The sequence below is a fragment of the Echiichthys vipera genome (genome assembly GCF_963691815.1).
Source record: "Echiichthys vipera genome assembly, chromosome: 2".
Classification (NCBI taxonomy): Eukaryota; Metazoa; Chordata; class Actinopteri; order Perciformes; family Trachinidae; genus Echiichthys; species Echiichthys vipera.
Window position 1 is genome coordinate 16,628,151 of NC_139827.1, and position 24,991 is coordinate 16,653,141.

Genomic DNA, 24,991 nt, shown 5'->3' on the forward strand with positions numbered 1-24,991 from the left:
GTATGCCGATTTAGCAATTAGCAGTTCTTGTTTGCGATGTAACCATTTATGTACAATCACTTGATTACTTTGATACAGAGGAAAACTTGAAAACGTCTTTCTCAGCTGGAATAAAGATTTTTAGTAGTGGACACTGGACAGAAATAATAATCTCCTCAGGAAGTGTAATGCACATAATGAGCAAAAGCTCCAATGATGGTAGAAACGTCTGAGGCAAAAAAAAACAAAATTCTCTTGTCTAATAATGTTTAGGGTCAGGGTTCTCTACTGGTTCAATGTTATTGTCATTCCTCACTATCTGATGCTGTAAAGCCGGCCTATTCAATTTGCAGCCTGTGGGTTACATCTGGCCTAGAAGCAACCTCTGAGTGGCCCAGCAGAATCAGATCATTTATATCCTATAATACAGACTATCGTTTATAAATTCAGTAAGCCTGTGAATCTTCTCATTTGTCCAGATCATTGTTATCCAATTAGTGTATAAATTCAAGTGTGTTATTACTGGATTCACTCCTACTCACATGCCCAAATGTACATTGAAAACGTTTTTTCCCAACTGCATGTGTTTCTTGTGTTCACATTTGAGCCTTTTAAAGCAGTTTCGATGGAAAAGATGGGAGACAAAATATGAAGCTTCAGCAGTCGGAGTTGGACAGATCAAGTGGATATCTTCCAGAGTTGCAGTCTTTGTAGTATCAAACATTGTGTACCTGTCTCTTGACACTGTTGATGGAAGCGCAAAGTGAGAATACTGACAGGACTGTACCTCTGGAAGATCTGCTGAAGCATCAAATTAGCATCAGCTACACTTATAAGTCATTTTTTACACAATACAAGAGCTGTGAATTGTGTCCCAAGGAAGGGATTTATTTGAGGCTAGTATAGACAGGAGGGCAGATTACTGAAACTAATTGTCCTTTCAATGCACATACAGGGATGTGATTATTGTGACTATTCCTTTGATAAAGCATAAATGTAATGATGACATAACACATCAGTCATTCACTATCTGCACTCAACATATTGATGGCTTAACTCATTGGTGTTACACATCATGTTCTCCCTTCTCAAGCTCTCACAACCCTGCAGGGCATTGAGGTCACAGCATGGCTCTCCTGCTGCTGAACTTTCATTGCACAGCTCACTGGTGCAACAGATTGGGCCGACAGAGACGCTCTGAGAGTGAAAGGGCTCACGCAGAGCTGGAACATGCTGGAGTCTGAAGGCAAGGCTCCCACTGGAAAATACCATAATTTCCTTTAACAAAGCTGGAAAGACTCCAAGTACGAAAATATGTTATTCCTTCTTTGTGTTCATCTTTCAGCTCAGAAAACATGTTTCCATATGATGTGGAAGATCAGAAAAACAAGATGAAAAATGTATTCTGGTATATTAAGTGATAGCACACTAATAAAAGATACCAATATGTGGATATTTTCTCAGTTTTTCAAAGAATTAATCACATTTGCACTCTTCATTTCTCTACTACTACTCCATTAAGTGCATCACATTTCAGAAACTCCATGGAAAAAGTTTAAGACTAACACAAATAAACAGTCACACAATAAACAAACTCACCTGTATTTTAGAAAAGGGTGCACACATAAACTATAGAAAATATCTCAACACCATATATCTATCAAGAGATACATACAGAGAAAGAAAAGTGTGAACGTACCTGCTACTTTTCCGTGGCAGAGGTAGATCCTTCTGGTGAGAAAAAGAAAAGAGGGGGAGAGCAGATAAATTAGCCTGATTTGAGTTTAACTCATCATGCAATCACTGTGTACAGGACTGTAGAAAATATTATGATATACTGTACATGTGGTGAGGAAATAAGAATAAGCATATTAAAAAAGCTTTGTAAGACTGAAACAAATTAAACTAATTATACTGACATGTCTGATATTTTTATTAATGAAGAACAGGGTTTGACTGGGGCAGCTTGCTTGCTCTGTGTGAATGACCAAAAAGCCGGCGTTCCTCCATCGCGACACTCTGTTGACATGAGAGTGAGTTTTCCTTAACATATTGTTTAATTTGAACAATTTTTGAGGTGAAATTATCAAGTACTCACGCAAAAAGGGCAAACATTATAGGAGAGGGAAAAAAACATTTATTTTCATTTAATGTTCTTGTGATCACTATGATTCATCTTAGGAACCTCTGCCTTAACTTCTTCTAAAGGTTTACATTCATGGCTGCACTGTCTTATATAACACTTACAATTCTGATATTTGCTTCCTAAATAACAACTGCTAAACCTTTGACAGATTTATTTGCAAAAGAGGTAAAAGTATGTGGGATCGTATTTGGTCCCACTGAATAGTAAACCCATTAAGACTCACTGAACACCGACACTTTCTTAAGAAAGTAGAACAAGAACTCTATGTGGCGATATTATACTGTGTTTCAAATATTATAGTCAACTTTTCTGATAATAAAATTGTTTAAATAGTAGTGTACAGTACGCCGGGATCTGTCTGTAGACAGTTTCATGATTTCCCTGTGAATGTCTGGTGTAAGTGGAAAGCAGTTTGAAAACTGATCCCTCCTCAGTCCTTAGAGAGTTCAGAGCTTCGGGAACCACCAGGTTGAGTGGAGCCAAAGTCAATTTAAAACATGTTGCTGCTATATTTATGACATTGGGACACAACAGCTAGAACTCTGATGTGATTAGGATCTACTGGGAGGAATCTGTGCGGTGCTTGTTGCCCATCTATTCCCAATTTTGTTCCATTTAACACTCGTCTACGGTAAGCTCAGGTTACAGTCTATTCCTATTGTCAGCCTGTACTGCGCTGCTTATCGAGCTATTTTCTACAGCCCAGTGGCTCCGCTTAAAATATATTATTATTTGTTTCTTTTCAATCAGGGATGGCAATGACACAAAGCCATGTCGTTGAAATGAAAGGAATCCAAGTGACAAACCACACTAGGGTCATACGTGGAAAATAAACAAACATGAGAGGAAACTTAAGAGACTGTAATTTGTTTTCCAGAGAAGGATTACACCCTTTTTGACGAGAGCAATCCTGAAATTTCTCTCTTACTCTCACACAGTCTATCTCTTTGTCTTTGTACAAGTAAACAAGCGTTATGAAACCCAATGGGAAATATTCTTATTCGCTTTCTTTTGGTGAGAGTCAGATGAAAAGATTGATACCACTCTCTTGTCTGTGTGTTAAGTATGGAGCAAAAGTCAGGGGTCGATTAGCTTAGCTTAGCATAAAGACTGGAAGCAGGAAGAAACAGCTAACATGTAACAGCTAAAATGTTCAGAAATCCTGCTTTTTAACACGTAGTAACTTGCTTGTGGTTGTAGAGAGGGTCATGTGTTGTGACCACTTTTTGAATATATTTTTTAAAATATTTGAATATATTTTTTAAATAAGTTTTTCTTTCCAACCCGGGACATCTCTTTTAGACTTTAACAACCCCTAAAACTACAAACTGTCGAGTTTCCACCTCTGTTGGTGGAAAGATTAAATCAATTTATAATGTGTCAATTATACAATTTTTTCACCAAAGTGAAGTGCATTTAAACAGGTTTATTAAATGCAAGAAAACTTGCTAAAAAGAGGCGATAGACTCCTTTACCATTGCTCATAGGCGGTTATGCCTTTCTGTTTTTTTATTGATGCATCAGGTTCGATCTCACAAGCGTACCAGAAAACATGGTTAGTAAATGGGAAAAAGTATCATAGAGGCTAGAGAAATTGTTACCCAAAATCTGTTGCAACAATTTACAAGACATAATGCTCTGAGCTATATATACACTCTACTTTCAACATTTGATTAGGTGCCTAACAAAAAAACAACTTGATACACAGTGCTGCACTACATCTCAAATTAATCTTCAGGTTCCATGCTTTCAGATGATGTTTACCACTTCTATGTGGCATCTACTGTTGACCTACTATCTGCCCCTGAACACCCCCTGTCCCCTCCGAAAAAAAGACAATTGTGTGTAAGAGGTTAAAGAAAGCAAATAAGCATATTTCCCAAAATGTCAACTATTATATTCAATTAAAATTAGACCTATATGATGGTGGGATGGCAGCATTTCTCAGTTCAGAGGAGAGTGATGACCTTTTTTTTCAATGGGAGTGACATCACCCATCATACTGAGGTCCTTCTGGGACGGACGCTAATGAGTTAATCATCAAGAGGAAGTGAGCTCGGCAGGAGACTTATATGCATGTGGGTGGGTGGGGGGTGGGGGGGTTTAATGGATAAAACCCCAACACCTGCTCCCTCTCTGCCTCTGCCAACAGACCGATATGTGTTGTTGCCAGCATTTCTTTGAAAATATTCTTCTCAATTTCAAGTGAAAGTGACAACCTGTGAAACTACTCAGTCATCTTCACTTTGCTTCAGGCAAAAAAAATTACATCAAGGATATTTTCAGACAGTATAAATGATGGATTATGTTTTTAAAGCAGCCAGATCTTTAAGAAGGTATTATATGATTTTCTAAGACTGATTATGATCTTCTCAAGGGTGTCAAAAATAAATTCCCGTTATTTTGTATTTTTTATTTTTCAGTGTGTTCATGCCAAAAAAAAACATTTATGCAGCTTCTTCAGATGTGAAATCATGTTAGTGAACACAAGTGCGACATGAGTCTGATTCTTATCTTTCACAAGATTGATAAAGGCCAATTTTTGGACTTTCATTCATCAATAAAGAGCACATCCCTTATGAAGCACGCTGATGTTTTATTTATTAAGTACCGGTGCCAAGTGTTTGCAAATTAAAACTTAGCAAATGTGTGACTTACTGAATGAATGACAAATTATTAATATTCATACGCTTCTATTTCATCTAAAGAAGCAATTGCCTTTGCTTGTCATTTTAGAAAATGATCATGACATGTCAAAGACAGATGTGTTACACTGGTAGTATTAGTAATGCTGAATCATATACTGTGAAAGCGAATGGTAGAAATATAACAGTAATCACAGACCTGGATAATCTATATATGTGGTTGTACACCATTCAAAAACCTTTCCTGTCTTCATGACTACAAATGAATGTAATTACATCTTCACACTTCAACCACACACAGGCACACAAACACACACGCACGCACGCACACACACACGCGCACACACACAATGCTAACTAAACACTGCATCAATATCCGCCTGTGGGAAAAAAGGCGGAAACAATAGAAATGTGTAATTACGCCCCAATCTGCTACCTTCCCCAAACACACACACAAACACAAACAAAAGGTTACTTATGTCTAGTCTGGAAGTCTTACACTTCTGTTGTTTTAATGAATCAGAAAAAACTAAAATCAAAAGTAAGAAAATATGACAAGGTTGCACTACGAGGATGCAAATAGCAAATATTAGTATCTGCAAATCATTCACATGCAGCTGCTGCATTTTATTGTGAAAACGACGTTCAAAAGCGAGTAGCGGGTGTCACACGTTGTTTTTTTTGGGGAGGGTTTTAGTATATATTTACCAAGGACAAACCGAAAGCCAACTGGAAGCCAAAGAAAAGAAAAATGTTAATATGCTGCTGCTCTGGGCAGAGTCAGGAGGCTTCTGTTCTATTTCTCCTGCCAAAACCGACAGCAGATTGTGTGGCAAATGTCACACTCTGTATTATTCCGTTTAATAGTTTCACTTAAAAGCTTTGCGATCACCGGTCATCACACTGTTTAAAATAATGTCTCATTGTATGACTCTTAACCTATTTCACTTTCTTGTTACACTGTATGCATTTAAAAGAGCTTTTCCCCTTTACTTCCATTTATTTTTGTCTGTTTTGGGGATTAAGCTTTTGTGCTTTATAGGAATGGCACTTTATTCAAACCCAGCTAAAGTAGTTCAAATATTTGAAGCTATTCCCAAATACATTCTGGTCCAGATCTTCTGCTTTGATGTACACTTTTCTCTTTCAGTACAAAACATACCCTTTCTGAATAATACTGACATCAGAAGGACGTGGTGAGGCAGAACAAAGCAGTGGGCATGGCAGTGAGTGACAGGACTTGGCACAGAGAGCTGGATCTTCTGCAGTGATCACACTCTCATCCCTTGTGCTTAGCATATTGGAAATGGGCACACTGCCCAGAACAAAATATTGGACAAATTATGCTAGTGTGTGTGTGTGTGTGTGTGTGTGTGTGTGTGTGTTGCACTCCATAATCCTACAACAGAGAGAAGGGTGAGACATATATGACTTGTGTTTGTTTGTGTGAGTGTATGAGCATATGGGTTAAGTGTAAGTACGCTCCACACACCTACAACTGCTCAAGTGTAGACGTCATCTACACTTGAGATGAAAACAACTCATCTCAATGACACACACTCTCCCACAGTTACAGCCAGATAAAATGTATTGGGTGTCGCTGTGTTTCAAGGAGCAAAACCCGAGCCTGTTCCAACAAAGTCCTAGCCAGTAAGTTTATTTGTCTAGCATAATTAAACAACAAGGTAATTCAAAGTGCTTTACATAAAACATTAAAAGCATTGTAAAGAAACACATAAAATTACGTTTAAATAAAGCTAACAAATGGAATTATACCACTACAAGACAAGTAGACTAAAAACATGTACTCCGTAAGATTTCCATATATTTAATTGCCTTTTAAGTTATTATCTACCAAATAGTGAGTAAGAACCATGGTGATTGATCATATGACCCAGACCCACTAATAAAAACACTTCTACTTGCCTTTTTTTGCCGAGTATTCCAATATCCGTGTCTGTGATGGCATTTGCGGGCTAGATGTAAATAAGCCGCCATGTTAGTGACGCTGTTGACAGCAGTTGGTCTGTCGGCCAAGATCGTCACCAACAGTTATGCTGCGTTCACTTGTTTATCGGAAATTATTCTGAGTCAGGCTTGTAATAAGGGTAGAAGTATAATAGGAACATGCTTTATGTATGTATTTAAGAGGGTAGCATATAGGGGACGGAGTGGAAGTAGAGAGGTGAATGTGTATCAATAAAGTTTACAAAAGAGAAAACCAAAATATACAATATACTGTATACACTCATAGTCATCATGAACGTGACAAGATGGATGCTTTGAAAGAACAGCCTCGCCTGCAATTACCTCTTACCGCCACAAAGGCCGCTAGAAACAAGGTATCTCAAATATTATGGAGCGGCTGTGGCTTGGTGGCAGAGTGGGTCGTCCTCTGTTCGAGAGATTGGTGGTTCGATCCCCATCTCCCCCTGGTCCACATGTCGAAGTGTCCTTGGGCAAGACACTGAACCCCGAATTGCTCCCCGTGCTGCGCATGGGTGTGTAAATGTGGTGTGACTGGCTAGATCAGATTAGATGGTATGTAGATGTCCACTGCCATCAGTGTGAATGTCTGTGTGAATGTGACAGACACTGTGAAGCGCCTTGAGTAGTCAGATGACTAGAAAGGCGCTATATAAGTACAAGTCCATTTACCATTATGGAGTACAACTTTAAACCACTACAAGGCAAGACCTGCAGTTTCCTGGGAGTTTGTTCGAGATATGTGGTGCATAAAAACTGAACGCTGCCTCTCCATGTTTAGTTTTAACTCTGGGGACACAAAGCAGACCTGAACCATTCTATCTGAGAGGTCTGGATGGTTCGTAGCTGAGCAGAAGATCAGAAATGTATTTTGGTCCTAAACCAGTCAGTGCTTTGTACACCAACAGAAGTATTTTGAAATCAATTACATGACAGACAGGAAGCCAATGTAAAGATCTGAGGACTGGAGTGATATGATCTATGAGTCTGGAACATCTCAGTTCTGTTATGATTTATGGAAGCAACTGGAAAGACCTACAACCAATCAGAGCAACAAAACGTGATGTAACACTGAGTGACATGCAAGTTGGGGCAATGATCAGTTCATTTTGAAGCATAAAAAAAGTCACGGCCTAGTCACAAAGGTTCTCAAATCACTACATATCATTACACACACATTATATGTGCTGAACGGACACCGTGTACAGATGCATAGGGGGTTACATACAGAAGTTTAACCAAAGAAATAAAATTAGAATCAAGGCCAAATTTCTCCAAAATGAAAAATTGAAAGTCCCACTCTCCCCATCTAGCGCCACTACGACCTTGAGAGTGTCCGACCCAGGTGAATATATGATGTTGAGCAGCCTTCTGGTGTTGCAGAATGGATGTGTCCCTAATATGAAGCCTGTCTGGTCTAGCGAAATTATTGATGACATCACACTTTGGAGGCAGAGGGTGAGGACCTTAGCAAGGATCTTACAATCTATGTTTAAAAGTGAGACCAGTCTGTATCTGCCACATAGGGGAGGATCCCTGTCCTTCTTCAGGAGCAACAAAAAAATAGACGCCTCATACAAGGTCACTGGCAGTCTGCCTTCAGTAAGGGAGTTATTGAAGAGAAGAGTTATTCTCACAAGGATGGGAGCTAATAGCATCGAGTACGCCTTAAAGAACTCGACTGTAAAACCGTCGGGACCAGGAGATCTCCTGTTCTGCATAGACTTGATCGCTTTATGCACCTCCAACAGAGAGATAGGTCTACCGAGCTCCCTAGCAATATTCATATCAATCTGAGGGTACATTAAACGGTCTAAGAGATTAGGGCTCGCTGCAGTAATTGGGTTGCATTCAGAAGTATATAATGCGGTGTAAAAATCAGAAAAATAATTGTGTGGTTACTGTCCAGTAGTTGAATTGTAGAGATAAGTCTGGAAGCCCTAGCTGCGCGGGCCTGCTGTGCCAGGAGTTTCCCTGCCTTATCTCCCTGCTCAAAAAAGCTTTGTTTGGATTGTCGCAGCTGTCTCTTCACTAGGCATGTCATTAAGAGGCTGTGTTCTGAATGTAGTAGTAGCCGTTTCTTATGGTGGGAGGGGGGGGGGGGGGGGGGTGGTAAGTTCCATCGAGTTTTACCAGTTCCTCTGCAATTTCCACCAGCCTAGCTCGTTCAGCCCTCCTCATTTGAAAAATATAAGATATCACTTGTCCCTGAACAGTAGCTTTGAGTGCTTCCCACAGAGTGCCGCTGCTGACATCAGAGGTGTCATTAAACTCTATGTAAGAGAGGATTTGAGGCGCAACAAAATCTTTATGGGCTTATTTTTAAAGTTTTTTGTAGACTTTTGAGTCATATATTGCCTGATTTAAAATTTTAATTTAGTTAAAAGTTTCTGTCCGTTTTATGTGAAAACAAGAATGAACTGCATGCATATGATATGTTTGGCTGTTTCAGTGAATGAGAAAGCTATAACTATAATCATTATCCACACTCAAAATTAAAAGATAAAGTCATCTGTATGAAACGCAAACATGCTATACATCCACACACACACACACAATGCCCTCTTGTCCTCCCTCCTCACTCTCTATCTGGTGTGAAAGTAGATCCAGGCAGTGAAGGGATTCAGATATCGTAATAGCCACTTAAATGGGGTCTCCAGTAGCCCACAGCTGTTGCCTGCCTCAGGTCTATGCACCCCCACTCCCTCTTCCTCCTGGCCTCAGGCCCTTTCAGCCCGTCCTGCTGCTGGTGGTTGGTCTTCCTCCCTGAGGGCACACAGGGCTGTTAGGCCACCATTAGTCCTGCTAATGGGCCTGACAACTGCGCCACATCCTCAGCATTTAAACCTCTTTCTGAGATATGGATATCGACCACTTCAATGGAAATGGAGAGTAGGGGCAGGGGGTGAGAGTCATGTACATATAGGCATGAATGTTATGCCTGTGTGTGTGTACACACACACACACACACACACACACACACACAAGAGGCATAGTATTGCCACTGAATGGACGCACTTACATTACCATGCACTCTGACTAAAATCAAAAGTTTGACTCACCAGTAATCTTCTTGTAAATGAATGTGTGTTTCATGTGTGTTCCTGATGTCAGGTGGATACAAAGTCCATCTTGGCTGAGCAAGTGTGTGCGTGTTTCTCTTCTGCGGTGTCTCTTCTTGTGCATTACATTAAAACCTTTATATTCACACCAAATTGTCTCCTGTCCCCCTGCTAGGCTGCCTCTGCTCTCAGTTTCCACTGACAGTGTTGATATACAACTTTAAAGTTAATCTACAATTAACTTCAGAGAAAATATTTAAATCAAAAGGAGCAAAGTGACTGAATGTCTTCTAATTTATACACTGGACACCAAGCAAGACTATTCCTGAGCTGACTTTTTGTTCATATATTTAGTGAACAAAACCCCACAAAATCCACAGCACACAAAAACTACACATGCCATCTGAACACATTTACCTGTGTGATGTTTGAATGAAATCTGTGCCTGATATGAGCAATAATATTTGTGTAAGAAATCAACTCTGTTTCAGCTGAAACAATTAGTTGATACACTATTTTAAAGCATAAATATTTTCTCATTCAAGATTATTTGATGTCAAGAATTGTCGTGGTTGTTTTCAGGTCAATTATTTTAAACTGAATATCAGAATTTTGGACTACTGTCCTGACAAAATAAAATGATTTTGAAGTCATCATCATTGGCTCTCAGAATTGGCGAAGGAATATTTCACTAGGTCTTTACAGATCACAGAATCTAATCGACTAATAGATCAATGTGAAACATTGATGGATGAACCATTTACTAGCCCTACATCACCAGACCAAATCGCAAATGCAAGTTAGTCTGGAACCTCTCTGTTAATTATCAATTTCCAAGGGCCGTTATCAACAGCTGTAGACCAAAAATTCCTCTGGATGCAATTAGATCGACCTACAACCAACCAGAGTAACAAAACATGTGACGTAGCGCTAAGCAACAGACAAATGTAAACAGACTACAGGGTGCAGAGATCAACTGTGATGATGTAGCATCAGTATCTCTATGAATGAGTGTTGTCGTCTTTGCCATCAAAATTTGAAAAAAGTACTTTGACATCAGCTGCAGTCGTCTTGGTTGTTTGTTGGCGCTCCTCTTTACTAAGCTAGGCTTATGCTCGCCATAGAATACTGGACCCATGGGTATGCAAGCCAAAAATTACGTCATCTCGTATTTTACATAAAGTACAAAGGCTCCGTAAGGTGTCATCGTCTGAAACACACCCCATATTAGATAAACGGTTGAAACTGGCCCGGCTAGGATCTGGTCGGCTGGAAACCTACCTAAATGTGAGGGGGAGGGGGCAGAGCCAATAAACATGAGCAAATGTGTCTTGTTTCCAGGCTTAGGATTTACAGCAACATTTTTAATGGAATATTATTTACCATTAAAAGTTGCTAAAGTCATCGTTTTATATAAAAATGCTCGAAATTCACTGGCTCCAGTTCCCCAAATGTAATTTTTTTTGTTTTCTTAGTCGTCCATGATGGCACACTGAATACTGCTGGGTTTTAGACTGGTGGCTATTCAAAACAAGCAGTTTGAATACAGTTGAAGGGAAATCTTTAATAAACAGTTCAAGTACAGTTCAACAAAAGTAGAGCTACTGGTAGAGGTAGCAGATTGGCCCTCGACTAACTCAAAGACAGGCAGTTAACGTAAAATATTTTATTTGCTGTCTACTTTAATCCACTAGGCCGTACAACAGGAGCCCAGCACATGTAAGAGTGACATCTCTCTGACTGTTACTGCCGTTGTAACATCTTTCAATGTCACTTATCTATATTTTATAAATGATAAGCAATTATCTATAGCAGAGTACTTTTTACTGTAAATTAATGCACCAGGGAGCAGAGGACTGGCAGATAATGGTTTTGCATAGTAAGCTTTGCCTGCCTCACTTGGTAATTTCACACAAGCACCCACAACACAGAAGAAAGCCTCAAAAGAAGCTTTAACCGGTGCCCTCGCTTGTCTGTCATAATGTACAAGATATGGGCTATAAGTGACGAGCCTGCATCATGCAAATGTAGTAGAACTCGACCTACTCAGTCTCCTGAAGCAGCCCGGACTCAACATGTGATTGGTTATTATACACTTGAATAGATATCATTATGAATCTAAAACAGTCAGAGAACAGGCCTGTCAGCAACTGCTCTTATTAGTGTTAAAGTTAAATTCCGGGGTCAAATCATCCCAGTCACACTCATCAATTTTTTTTCATCTAACAACTATTAACAGAGATATCCCAGAAAGCCGTGAGCAGTTGCTAAGAGCCGAATGCGACTAGCTCGGGGCAGCGCACACATGGCATTAAAGCGGCTTTTATAACCACTAATACTGCTCATGATAACACCAAATCTCTGCAGTAGCATAAGAGTCCCTACACATAAACCGACGCATCAATGGGCTCCTTCCTTTTGGACTGCATTTGGTAATTGACTTGATTGGACTTTACTATGAGAGGAGCTGGTACCGGAGCCAGTTGGTAGATATTTGAAAACCCGTTTTTATCTCTGTTAATAGTTGTTACACGAAAAAAATTCTCTCAGTGGCTTCTTTGATGAGTGTATTTGCCGAAAAAGACCCTGGGATGATTTTATGGAGGAATTTCCCTTTAAGGAAGTTTGTCTACTACAAAGACTTTGCCACACAGTTTATACCGGGGTGACTCTCCCTCTGGGTGAATTAAGACATTGTGGACAACGCTACACATCAGTAAAATGGACTGTTTTTTTTGACAAAGTATTTGTCAGTTATTTTTTGCCAAAACACTCCTCTTTCCTAAAAATCGATACACTGTTTTGCACTTGATTTTCTAGAAATTTGACCATAACATGTATACGTTGACATTGCAAGATTTCCATGTCGCCCACTGAAATGTATTTATAACGTTGGCTCTATTTATTTAATTCTGTGTGGAGGAGTAACCACCTTATGCCACATGAATCTCCTACATATCCTGGACTATGCGACAACAGCAGCCTTTGGTAATTGTAAAACATTTCTCAACACTTATTCTGAAAATACAAAAAGAGTGTGGCCTGCACTCTACTAAAAATAAAATAATACAATTAAAATAAAAAAATAATAATAAAGTTCTCACCTGCAGTCTCCTTCTTCGGATGATCCCAGAATCATCCATGGCGCGCGTCGGCTGGTTCACACCTGTCGGAGTATCTCGTGGGCTCCTGGGGTTTCCAGGTAACGGGGACGAGAAGAAGCCAAAGCTCTCGCGTGGCTTCCAGCGAGAGTCAATCTACAACTAAACCGAAATGCGTGGCGGAGTGTCGATTGCTTTTAACATCGTTCACCCGTGAGAAGCAGGTATCTGCTAAATATCTAAGGGTGATTCGGATGCTGTAATGTTCTGTGTGACAAATAGCCTATCAGCATACAAGAAATGGTCTTCTAATATAGTCTGTTACATAAAAAAGAATTAAAAAAAACACTATCAAAGCATATAAAAGTGTGCTCGACCCCAGCTCACATCCTTTGCTGGCAGACACTGATACAGGGACTACTGACGAGGCTGCTCTGTGGTGGGAACTGCTGAATAAGCGAGCGGCTGCACGGTGGGACCAGCGTGCACCGCATGAACTAGAGTCCAGCTGAGAGACAGAGAAGACCGAAGTGTCACACCGAAGCGTGTCACATCACAGATTAGATAAAAACAAACAAGTCTGCACACATCTTTCACCTGCGCAGGCATCAGTTCAAAAACAATCTATAAGTAGCCCATTGCACCAGTGAATCAACTATTCTATCATCCTTTACAATGATTTCATCACAATGATCCTCTGTCGGTCTACGCGCTGCAGAAACCCTCTACATGTTAGAGGAGTCCAAACCAATCCCATTCAAACACAGTCTATGTGCTGAGGAGGCACCAGTGCATGCATATTGCACATTATTGCACAACTACAAATCTCGGTTATATGACACATCCAAGCGCTGTCAGAGCTTCTGTGCATCAAAAAAAGGCGAGATCACTGAGAATCTGTAGCGACTCTATTCGTCCCTCTGGAGAAACACGGGCGCTGAAAAGCAGGTTGATCTCTTTACGTTTTCGTCCTCCGGTAGACAGATTTATTCCCGTTTTCTCCGTGTTCTCACACCGACGTGTTCACTCTGCTCTTCTCTGGCGTAACATAGATGTTCTCGCGAAAAACGATCCGTGGTCGCAACACAGGCTTCTCTCCATCCTCGGCTCTTACCACCCACTTCCTACTACCAAATGCCGTTTAACCCTTCAGCGACCAGAGTGTCTTTATATATATATATATATATATATATATATATATATATATATATATATATATATATATATATATATATATATATATATAAGATTTAATATTTCCAAAGAATACAATCATCTCTACTCACATTTAGGTGCTAAAAAACTGCAAAATATTTCAAAGACATGTCTTGTAAAGTATTGACTACATATTTGAAACTTCAGGGCAGCGATGTAGAGCTAATATTATCGCTGATTAATCGATTGACAGAAAGAAAAGGGGAACAATACTATACTATACAATACTATATTTATAATCAATGAATCGCTTCAGCCATTTTTCATCTGTCAAGCCTCATAAAGTGAAGGCTTTGAGGGAATTTAATAAATTAAGTGTATTTTTTTGGTGAAATGGAAGTTAACCGTATATCGTCGTATGAGTCCAGTCAACGATTTCCAGTGGGCAGTGGTAGTTTTAGATAATATCAAATGGAGGCACCAGTCTGGGGCCGCATGCAATTTTAAGGGTATTAAGTATACCCCAACCTTTTATCATCACATATAAATATAAGGTCTTATTGAGTCCAGAAGAGTCTCAGCTCTCCAGTCATACCAGATTTATACAATTCCAAGACTGTAGAAACACCCAACACAGGAGAGCTTACTCCTCAGGCCTGGACTATGCTGTCCACTTAAGCCTAAAGGAGAAAACCCACTCCTTTGAGTACAACAATGTCCAAATCTTGGACAGAGAGGACAGATGGTTTTAAAGAGGAGTAAAAGAAGCCATCTATGTAAAAGTAGAGAAACCATCGCTAAACAGAGGAGGAGGTCTGAGACACCACTCATCTCCAATTTACAATGCTGCCCTTTCATCCCTTCCCAGGAGATTCAACAATCTAACCTCAAAGAACAACTGTTCACAAAGGGCATCCTGTGACCCCAACGACTGTTGGTAAGACTCGATAGAGCACTAACGAAGTCGAAACCAACTGCCCACCAACGACTGCCACTCTAATGATGGTTGTTGGCACAAAGGGTTTCAGTGACATCATCGGCCTTGTGAGAGGTTAAATACCTGGATCTCACACCAGTTAGTTGGACCAGTCCCAGCCTGGTCAGATGCGTACATGAACTGATGAAGCCTCTTGGATGAGAGGTGAAACGTCTTCCTAGACAAATAACCAAGTCCAGTTGCTTTTGACTGAAATTGCTTTGAGGATAACGATGACCTGGACGAATGAGAACATTCACAGGCACCTAAATACACTATTTTATAATCAGCAAAAATAACACTTTCTATACTGCATGAGAAGATCGGCATCAAGGCTCGGAGGTCAGCGGTCTCAACAAGCTGTTAAGCAATGAGAGTCATCTTGGATAACTCTCTGCAATGAACTGCTGCAGACTGCAGAGAGAAGGATGAAGGACAAGAACAAAGCCTGGGAGTTGTTCTACATCCTGGTCAAGGATGTTGGTTGTTGTGCAGATTGTGAAGCCCATTGAGGTAAATTTTGGATTTGTGATATAGGAATGTATAAATAAATTTGATTTCAAGATTTCTCTCTATAGGAATGTGTCCTGGAGATAAAAAGAGGCAGAGTAATTACATACAATTATAGTGCAGTTACAAATATGAAGTGCATAGTAGAAACAAGTGTCAAAGGCATAGACAGAAGACAGAAGGCATTATATATAAATATATATATATAATGATGTAAAAATGACATACCATAGATGATTTTATTCTATATGAACCACTCTTGTTTGAAACAGACATAGTGCATCAACAAAAAGTAGGTTGAAATTTATACGCAGCACTCTCCATGAGGTTGACAAATCCTAACTTGGCACCCAACCAAACATGACCCAGTATTTGCATAACGTTTAAAGAGAGTTACTTAGTTACTTCAAAGTTAAAGTGCTTTGTCAAGATGCGGTTATGCCTATAAACTGGACTTGTCTAAATTGACAGTCAGCACAGCCACCATTGTGCTTCTGTTGCTGTTCAAATGGAAAAATGGCACTAAGCATTATGCATTATTCAACATTCACACCTGTCACATACATGGGATTCACTGCCACATAACATTTCACAGCTCCTCACCCTTTGGTTCCTTGCATCCCTGATCCTAATGTTAATGAATGAACGCTGGCATGGAAACAAATCCTCACCGTGGTGACTTTAAAGAGAAAGATCTTCAATGCTGTTGACATATTAACCGAAACTGCATGTCTTCTGCAGGTTTAATATTCCTTCAAACTGAACCGTCCCATCCCCACTGAGTCTGTAGTTGTAACGTCAATAAAAAGTGATGCATTTCCTGATCAGTACTGAAGGAAAAGTCCCCACTAAGAAGAAGTAATCACTGACTGTTCTGAAACAGGTCAAAGTCCCTCATCATGTTCACACATAATGTTTCACTGTTAAACATTCTCACATGAAAGAAGGTGAGGAAAAAAGACGAGTTGGTCGAAGGTTACTGATTGGACGGATCAATGCGGACAGAGAAAAACATGCAAGAGGCCGGGCAGCTGGTCCGGCTCCAGATTCAGAACGGAGACGAGACGGAGACACTTAGTGGCTTTTAGCATCTTGGCCTTAATGTTCCCCGTCTCCCTGAGCAGACGGAGCTGGCGAGCTTTAGTCCCCCTCACCCTGAGATTTACTGCTGACAGATCACTCTGAGTTCAACCTCAGCGCCCCACTACCTCCATCTCCACCACCACCACTTCAAGTCTCTCACTCTCTTGCACACAAATGCACAAGGAGAACTCCCTCATTTTATGGTGTAACATTTTGTTTAAAAAGAGAGTGCAGTGATTTTTTTTGTCATTCAATCTGCCGATTATTTTTCTGGAAATAACCCATTCATTTCATAATCTATGAAACAAGTAGATGACCATCACCGTTTTATGAGATCAAAGATCGACTCGTTTTGTCAAATCAACAGTCCAAACGTATGATTATTATTATTTTTAATAGATTATAAAATTGTTGCAGGTTAATTTAATGTCTATCGACTAATTAATAACTTGTTTCAGCTCTAAGGCTTCATAAAACAACGGACGCAGTAATACTTTGTTACAAATATTAGGCTTTTATTTCACCTTTTACCTCGGGAGTCTTAAGGCTTGTAGAATGAATCCAAACTTACTACAGACAATCTTAAAAAAGTCATGAACAGGTGTGGGGGCATATGCTTTTGGGGCAATTTGTTCAGTATTACATGTAAGCTGTGTGAGAGATTTGTGTTTAACACGTGTGTCAGTTCTTGTCCTTTTGACAAAAGGATGTACTGTAGGATTACTTTTAGTAGACAGCACAGATGAGGCTGAGTATGTTTCTCCAGTGCTCTAATGAAATCTCAACCATCAAGTATTTGCACGTCTGGTCAGTTTCCTCATATACGCCAGCGATTTAATATTGCACTTCTATAAAAGGTGAGTTGTGCTCCTTTGAGATAAATAAACAGACATTTATTGGTGAAATCTGTGAAGTGCCCCACACTCAAGGCATGAATACTTATTTGACTCTAATCTACAGTACTTCCTTATGTGATATTATAATATATTTTGAGTTGGACACATTTGAATCCATGAATCACAACAGTCCACAAACTCTTGCAATAATCAGATGCTTATCTGGAAGTTATTGAGTGAGAATTTATGAAAGTATGCTTAAATAATTTAACACCTATTAGTGACTTGGTAGTATTTGGATGTTTTAAATTGTCTAGTTTCAGTGACTGTTTGCAAAGCTTGTCTGTCCACCCTGCCGACAGTGTTATGTGCTGAGGAACTTGTCAGCAGGAGAACATGGTTTAATGTATACATTAGATTTTAAACGTAAATCCAATCATGCTGGCATGGATTTACTAAAGAAGGCATTAAAATAAACTGCGAGTCAAGCTAAATGTGCATTGGTGTCAGCAGGTGAAATGATATTTCTGGGGAGTGACCTAGTTACCAGCCTGTCTGACTTCACTAGCACATTTAGCCTATGCTGCTTTTCTTATTAATATTAAATAATGAATGAGGGCACATGAATTTTACATCTTTTTTGTTCATTAGGTGCTGTGAGATTTGGGGAGGGGGAGGAGAGGCAGCAGAGAAGAAATCTTACGAGTCACAGTTTTAACAGACAAAGACTTTTTCAGACTGCTCTGTGCCAAAAAGCTCTCAAAAATGATGTCACCATTTTTCCAAGGATGCCCAGAGGGAGGTCACATGGGGTCAGCTCTCTGCAGCCAAAAAGCTTGGCAGGGTCGGGATTTGGGATATGCCTCCTGCTTCCCGTCCTGGTAAGCCTGTCTAACAAGAGCCACTTCAGCTCACATCTCTTCATGGACTGCAAGTGCCTCCCCCTGCATTCACATCTGCTGTGTGTGTGTGTGTGTGTGTGTGTGTGTGTGTGTGTGTGTGTGTGTGTGTGTGTGTGTGCGTGCGTGCGTGCGTGCGTGCGTGCGTGCGTGCGCGTGCGTGCGTGTGCGTGCGTGTGTGCGTGCGTGCGTGCGTGCGTGCGTGTGTGTGTGTGTGTGTGTGTGCGTGCGTGTGTGTGTGTGTGTGCGTGTGTGTGTGTGTGCGTGCCTGCGTGTGTGTGTGCGTGCGTGTGTGTGTGTGTGTGTGCATGTAGGTTGATAAAAGGAGTCAGCATTCATGTAAGCGATATTGTGAGTGAAAGTTTCCCCCATGGTGATAAATCACATCAACCAGTGTGTGCAGGTGTTTTTAGGACACATGGAGGATAATAACATAATATATAAAACCTGGAAAACGCAGTGCAATCTAGTTTAATAGAGAGGCGAGGTCCCTCCCCTTCCAGTGGACCTTATTTCAGAAAAAACATGAATAGTGAACAGGGAGAGACACAATCTTTTTTGATCCCATCTAAAATTGTACCATGAATTACACGTTTGATAATTGTTAATTGAAAAGATCATTTTGGATGCCAAGAAAGTCACACTATGTCGTGGTTTTGTTGTAGTTCCACTGAGTTTTGTGTGAAATCGCTGAGTGAACTATTGTCTTGCACAATGTCATCTTTGCTTGTTAAATAGCTAGCTAGCTAACTAAGCTATGTTCCATAACATGTTACATTATCTTACCCGCTATACTGTATATTGTCCAACGACTCTTTTTATCAACAGAGAATCGAAAGAACAAGCAAAACACGTCATTTATGTGAGTAACGTTACATCCCTTGTGCGACTTTGAGGTGGGTTGTCTTTCTAATAAGGTCTTTTTAGCAGCCTTATACTAAAACGAAACAAACTGTGGCTTTCTTTAATGGCAAAACCATCTTTTAAACTGACATACATCATATGTGTAATTCATGGTAGAATTTAAACAGGATCAAAGAAATATTTTTCGCTCAGCTCAGCTCTACATCACATAATGTGTTGAGTTATAAGCTGTTAAATACAGAGCCAAGGACAAAATAGTCTGGCTTAACAAATGAAGAGTGTGTGAGAGAAGTGCTGGTTGTCAGGGCATAGTCGCTGTTCCCTGGGCTAAACACCAGCCGAGACGATTGTGATTGGTTTAAAGAAATACAAACAAGCCATAGCGTTTTCCCCCTATACCAGAACATTAACTCCTGCAGCCAGACTACTGATGATGATACCCCAGCGCCGACACAGTGCTGTGGAGATACATCCAGCAATGAGAGACGCAGTACTATATAATTCACTCCAAACACCCTTGAGGCTGAAGGCTACGTCTGCTAATTCAGATGTACCTTGTTTATTATGACTGTGCCCCGACATTTTAAAACCACCTCTAATGAGTGAGCTAACTCTGCATCACACACAATAAATCTTCACAAAATGATTGTGTGGAGATATTGCCGTACAAGATTCCAGTTTAAGTCATTTAAAAGGCTCGGATGCACATGCAGGTAAGTGCTGACACCTTTCTTTTAAAGCTGACTAGCTGCTGCTAATTTGCATTCAATCTAACACGACCTGACTTTGCAGCGGCGTTTGTAATTGTTAGTGTTAAGAGGAGAGCAGTTTACATTGTTCAGCATCTGTAGGTTTTAATTACCAACCTGATGTTGTGTACACTCTTGTGTACGTTTTTCAGTGATCTAATAAAACAGCATTAGATTCAGTACACAAACTCAGTAGCCATGATTCAGACTCCATAACATAATGCACAGATGAAATTAATATTAATGATGACTGAGTGCCGCTGAGTGCATGCACAATACCAAGCTATTGTTTTTCTGCTGTCTATAGTATATTTAGGCGGTCATATAACCGCAATATCACTGTGTTCAACTGTTGGACAATTTGCCCTATAGAGCTAGACTGATATATCGGTCCTGACCTATCACAGACATATCGTTATCAGCGTATAGGTGGTCCAATATGTGCCGATATGAAAATTCATTTTTATAAAACATATAATGCAGAAAACAATGCCTGGGGTGATTTAGAAATGGTGTCATTACAGTTTGTCCAGCAGAGCAACTGACTGAAACTGAACATACAGTACTGATCTTTATTTAGTCATATATTTTATTTGTATTTTATTCATTTCTGGTTGACAATGCATATATAATGTATAATGATGTTAAATATTCTTTAATATAGTAATTTCTTCATGAAAGCAGCCGAGTATCTTTGCAGTCATATTTGCACAATCCACATCCAAAAGGTCGGCCACCATATCGGTGAAAGTTTCCCTCTTAAACCGGAACCTGTCTCAAAAATCCTGTATCAGTCGGGCCTTAATGTTTACAACTCCTAATTTTTTAACTCTCCTTTTTTATCCTCCACATATTGTCATCCTTATTTATCCATTCCCTCTCTTACGTCAACTCTCCTCATCCTGCAGATATGCTTCCTGAGACACCTCCTTTCTCCTCCTCTCAGTTCCCACTTTCTCATCTCTAGCCTGTAGAAGTGGGTCACAGACTACAGCTGTGCTAAAAGCCTAGTCTGGGAAGAGGATCTTGTCTAAATAAAACACCATACGATCAGCGCCCTCGGGGGTGCCTCATCATACATACATAAACCTAACAAAGATGGAGGGAAGAGGGCAAGGAGTTCAAGAGGCATATATATGCAGCTTGATTAGTTAAGTGAGTTTCTGGCCTCGTTGTCTCTGGAAAGATGCCATTTGCGCTCGCATGTATTATACATATCATACATCAAAGCTTTTAATCACAAATGTTTCGGCGGAAGTACTCTCAACAGTTTGTCACATTAGTCACAGTGAAGTTTTTCATGCGATCTGACCATTTGGCTGCGTTTTGATCCATATGAAACTGAATTTGCCTAGACTCAGAAATAATACAAACAGATGAGTTAATTTATTAAAGGTTTCGTGTTATTCACCGAAATTAGTGGGGGGTTCAGTTAGCCGCAGTAGCAACTTAAATTCTGGCGGGGTCGGATGCCGGACTGCCCCGACTAGCTAATTAGCAAGCAGCTAAATGAAAAATCCACACACTATTGTCACAGCGTATTCACCAGATGAGTGACAACTTTGTTTGGCTCCAGTGTAGCATGAAAGCACGGTCGAACAAGCAAGCTAACTAGCAAACGTCTCCGGACCTGCTACCAGCAGTTGGTTTCAGTTTAACATTCTGTTGCTATTAGCGACACCTAGCAGCATAATTCCAACCGTTAACAGCGGTTTCACAGTTACATCCACCAATCCCGATGCGTTCTGCCACTTTTGCTCTCCACATGGACTGTGTGCCTGCATGCAACCAAATCTCGCTCAAAGGTAATTGGTCAATAGCACACGCGGAATCCAGACTGCTTCCACTAACCCAAATCTTGTCCCTTTGCCTACAGATTCAGCATAAATAGATTACTGTCGGACTAGCAAAACATTTTATTACTATTCCTTTTATTCATGTGCTTATAAATTTACTATGTGGATCACTGTGTTGTACTTCCGATGAGGACTTCCTTCACTGGTGATGCTTCGTTTCTCTCTGGCATGAGGAATAATCTAATTAATTCAACAATCGGTCCAAACCTTTGCAAATCCACCAGATCATTGACATTTGAAGAATAATAATTATTCTTTTAATGCCCGGGGAAAATTCTGAGTGAAATGTCTCGACAGCTGTTCGATGGATTACTGTTCAATTTGGTACACGCAGTTATGGTATTTCACGAACTTTGGTTGATCCCCTGATTCATTTATTTAGTGACATCATCAGGTCAATTTTTATTTGGAGTGGTTTAACATGGCTGCCGACTCTTACTCGTTACAATACCTTTGCTATGTATGACTCACTATCAGTTAATTGGATGACCAATACTGTTTTCACAGTTACACAGTTGCTTCCAGTAAAATGTGTTGCAAACACAACAGAAAAGTGTGTTTAGCTTGCAGCACAGGTGTGCAAATATACAAAGAGAGGGCAGAAGGCTGAAAGTACAACACATCAGTGTAATTTCCTCCACGTCCACCAAATTAAGACACAATGCTCTGTATGTGTAGTTTTAGTTCTATCATATATATAGTGGGAGGAATTGCACTGCTATGATAAAAGGTTTGTCCCATTAGGGGAAACACATTACTTTTTAAGTAAATGCCTTTTGCTGGCAATGATCTGGATCTGTGAACTTTTGCCTAAATCAAAGAAGGAATATGTTATCCAATAAAGCATACAGGATGCATTACTGTATACTAAAATGAATACAGAGGAAATACAAGCATAAACAGGCAGCATCACAGGAAATACAGTGAATCAGAGTGACACCTGCATAGCTGCAGTTCAGTTTCCATATGAGGTACCAGCACCTGTTATATGTTCTTTATTTGGCTAGTTGAATTTTTATGGTCTTAAAAGAGAGAAAACAGTAATTGCATTTAAACTGAATAACTGTTTTAAAAAAGTTAATACTGGCCTGTTATTGTGCAATCCAAGTATTCCACTCTTGTATTGAATTTTTGATATTGCTATAGAAAAAACATACAGCAGTTTTCATTTTGAGGCAACAGGGACACCATGTGGAAACGATCTGCTATTCCAAAATGAGCCACCATGTTTTGAACGGGCCAAGAGAAAAATGCCAGGGCACTGGAGAGAGTTACAGAGATAATTGAACCTGACGGCTAGGCACAACAGAGTCCATAGAGACCAAGCAAACACTGCTGATCTACAGATAAGTAGCTCTAGATCAGACAGCTCCATCTGGACCAGAAGCCATGGGAAAATACAAATAACATACAAACACATTATGTTGAAGAATTATTGATGGTTCAAGCAAGAAAATGAAGTGGAAATTTCTGCGGTTTAATGTAGAAACCCTCAAAGGTCACTTAAACAGATGACTGCTTTTACTAAATGCATTTTCCCATCTGATACGTTTAATAAGACGGTGCACATTGTCTATGATTTTCTACTGAAAGGAACATCATCAGCAACATTCCTGATTGATAGCTTGCTGACTCTGATGTCAGTGTAAACGCTGATATATTTGGGCCCTACAGTCTGCTTAATGAGTCAAATAAGGGAGCAAGGCCAGTGTGGATTTGTACAAACGAGTTAGAGAGTACAGAAATGACTCAAAGGAAACATATAATATCATAACACATAATTCAGATATGCCACTAATATTTATCCTGGTACTTTTCTCTGACTTGTGGTTGAAGCCTCTCGTACTACCACGACTGTATCACTGCCACACGTTCATTCATGAAAGCTTTCCGTGTCAGTGAAGTAATGGAAAATAACCGGAGCAAACCAATTGGCACAGTTAAAGAGACGCCATGAAAAGAAACTGGGACTGAGTGTAACGACCTCAGGGATTAGAGACCGGCTGACCCTACGTGACCTGGGTCACAGGAGAGGAGCTGTCCTTGGTGCTGAAACGTGTGTCCAAGCCACAGCTGACAGGACAACGTGAAGTTATTATTTTTTAGTGGATAGATGGAAATTTCACTAAATTCTTGTGTCATTAAATGTTTTACACAGTATTTTTTTTTAATAAGGACAAACAAAATGATTTGCTGGGTTCAAAGCATTTAACACATCATGCCATAAATAGGGCATGCACATTTTTTCATTATCGATTAATCTCTAAATAATAATAATTCTTATTTTCTACATTAATCGTTTAATCTTTTGGTCTATAAAATGTCAGAAAGTTATTCTTTTATTGTTTGTTTCTCAAAGTCAAAGGTGAGGTCTTTCAATGTCTTGTTTTGACAAAAAAATATTCAATTTAATAATAAATAAAACAGAAAAGTAGGAAATCTCCATATTTGAGGGGCTAAAAAACTGCATTTCCTGCCATTGATGAAAAATGACTACGATATAGATAAAATAGTTGGCGATTATTTTTCTGTTAAAGGACTGATGGATTAGTCAACTAATTGCAGCTCTATCTTAGAGAATAAAACTTTAGATAAAATATAGGGCTGCAGATTAAATATTTTTGATGGTTTGTGATACAGGTGATTTTTTTTATAATTTCAATAATTCTGGTGAAATTACTTCCAAAAACCAAAGGGTATTTCAAACACAGGGATGTATTGCATAATGGAGATGAGGAGCAAATTGCACACCCACATTCAATAAGCTTGAATCAGAGGTTTTGTATTTCTGCGCAATAAATGACTTAAAATTGATCAGTTATCTAAATTAGTGATTGATTTCCTGAAACTGTACTCATCGTTCAGCTCTAGTCTGTTAATGAGGATGATAAATGATGAATATGTGTATGACAGGAGGGGACAGTCTTAGGTAGTTTCCTCATTTTGGATACTAGTGGCCTGAAAGTAGAAGCTCTTCCTGAGCCTCTCTGCTCGCCTGATGTATCCAGTACCTTCTGCCTGACCTCAACCTGAAGAAAAGGCTGTTAGCCTGTTGGATTGAATCTTTATTGATTTTCTTTGCAGAACCCTGTGGTGCTGTTTCCATCCAAAACACCCTGTTGATGTTGAAGGGGGCGTAGTTCC

The 24,991-nt window shown here is 39.7% G+C and overlaps 1 protein-coding gene across 1 annotated transcript in view; it reads right to left on the reverse strand.

Moving 5' to 3' along the window:
* The window catches only part of mast1a (microtubule associated serine/threonine kinase 1a), a gene marked incomplete at both ends in the record, with an annotated part of 68,483 nt that extends 55,522 nt beyond the window's left edge, over nt 1-12,961 (reverse strand). The window contains 2 exons of the mRNA XM_083922410.1: nt 1,679-1,710; nt 12,923-12,961. Of these exons, the coding sequence (XP_083778536.1) occupies nt 1,679-1,710; nt 12,923-12,961 (71 nt within the window). The remainder of the gene's footprint in view (nt 1-1,678; nt 1,711-12,922) is intronic.
* Between the last annotated feature and the right edge of the window lie 12,030 nt (nt 12,962-24,991).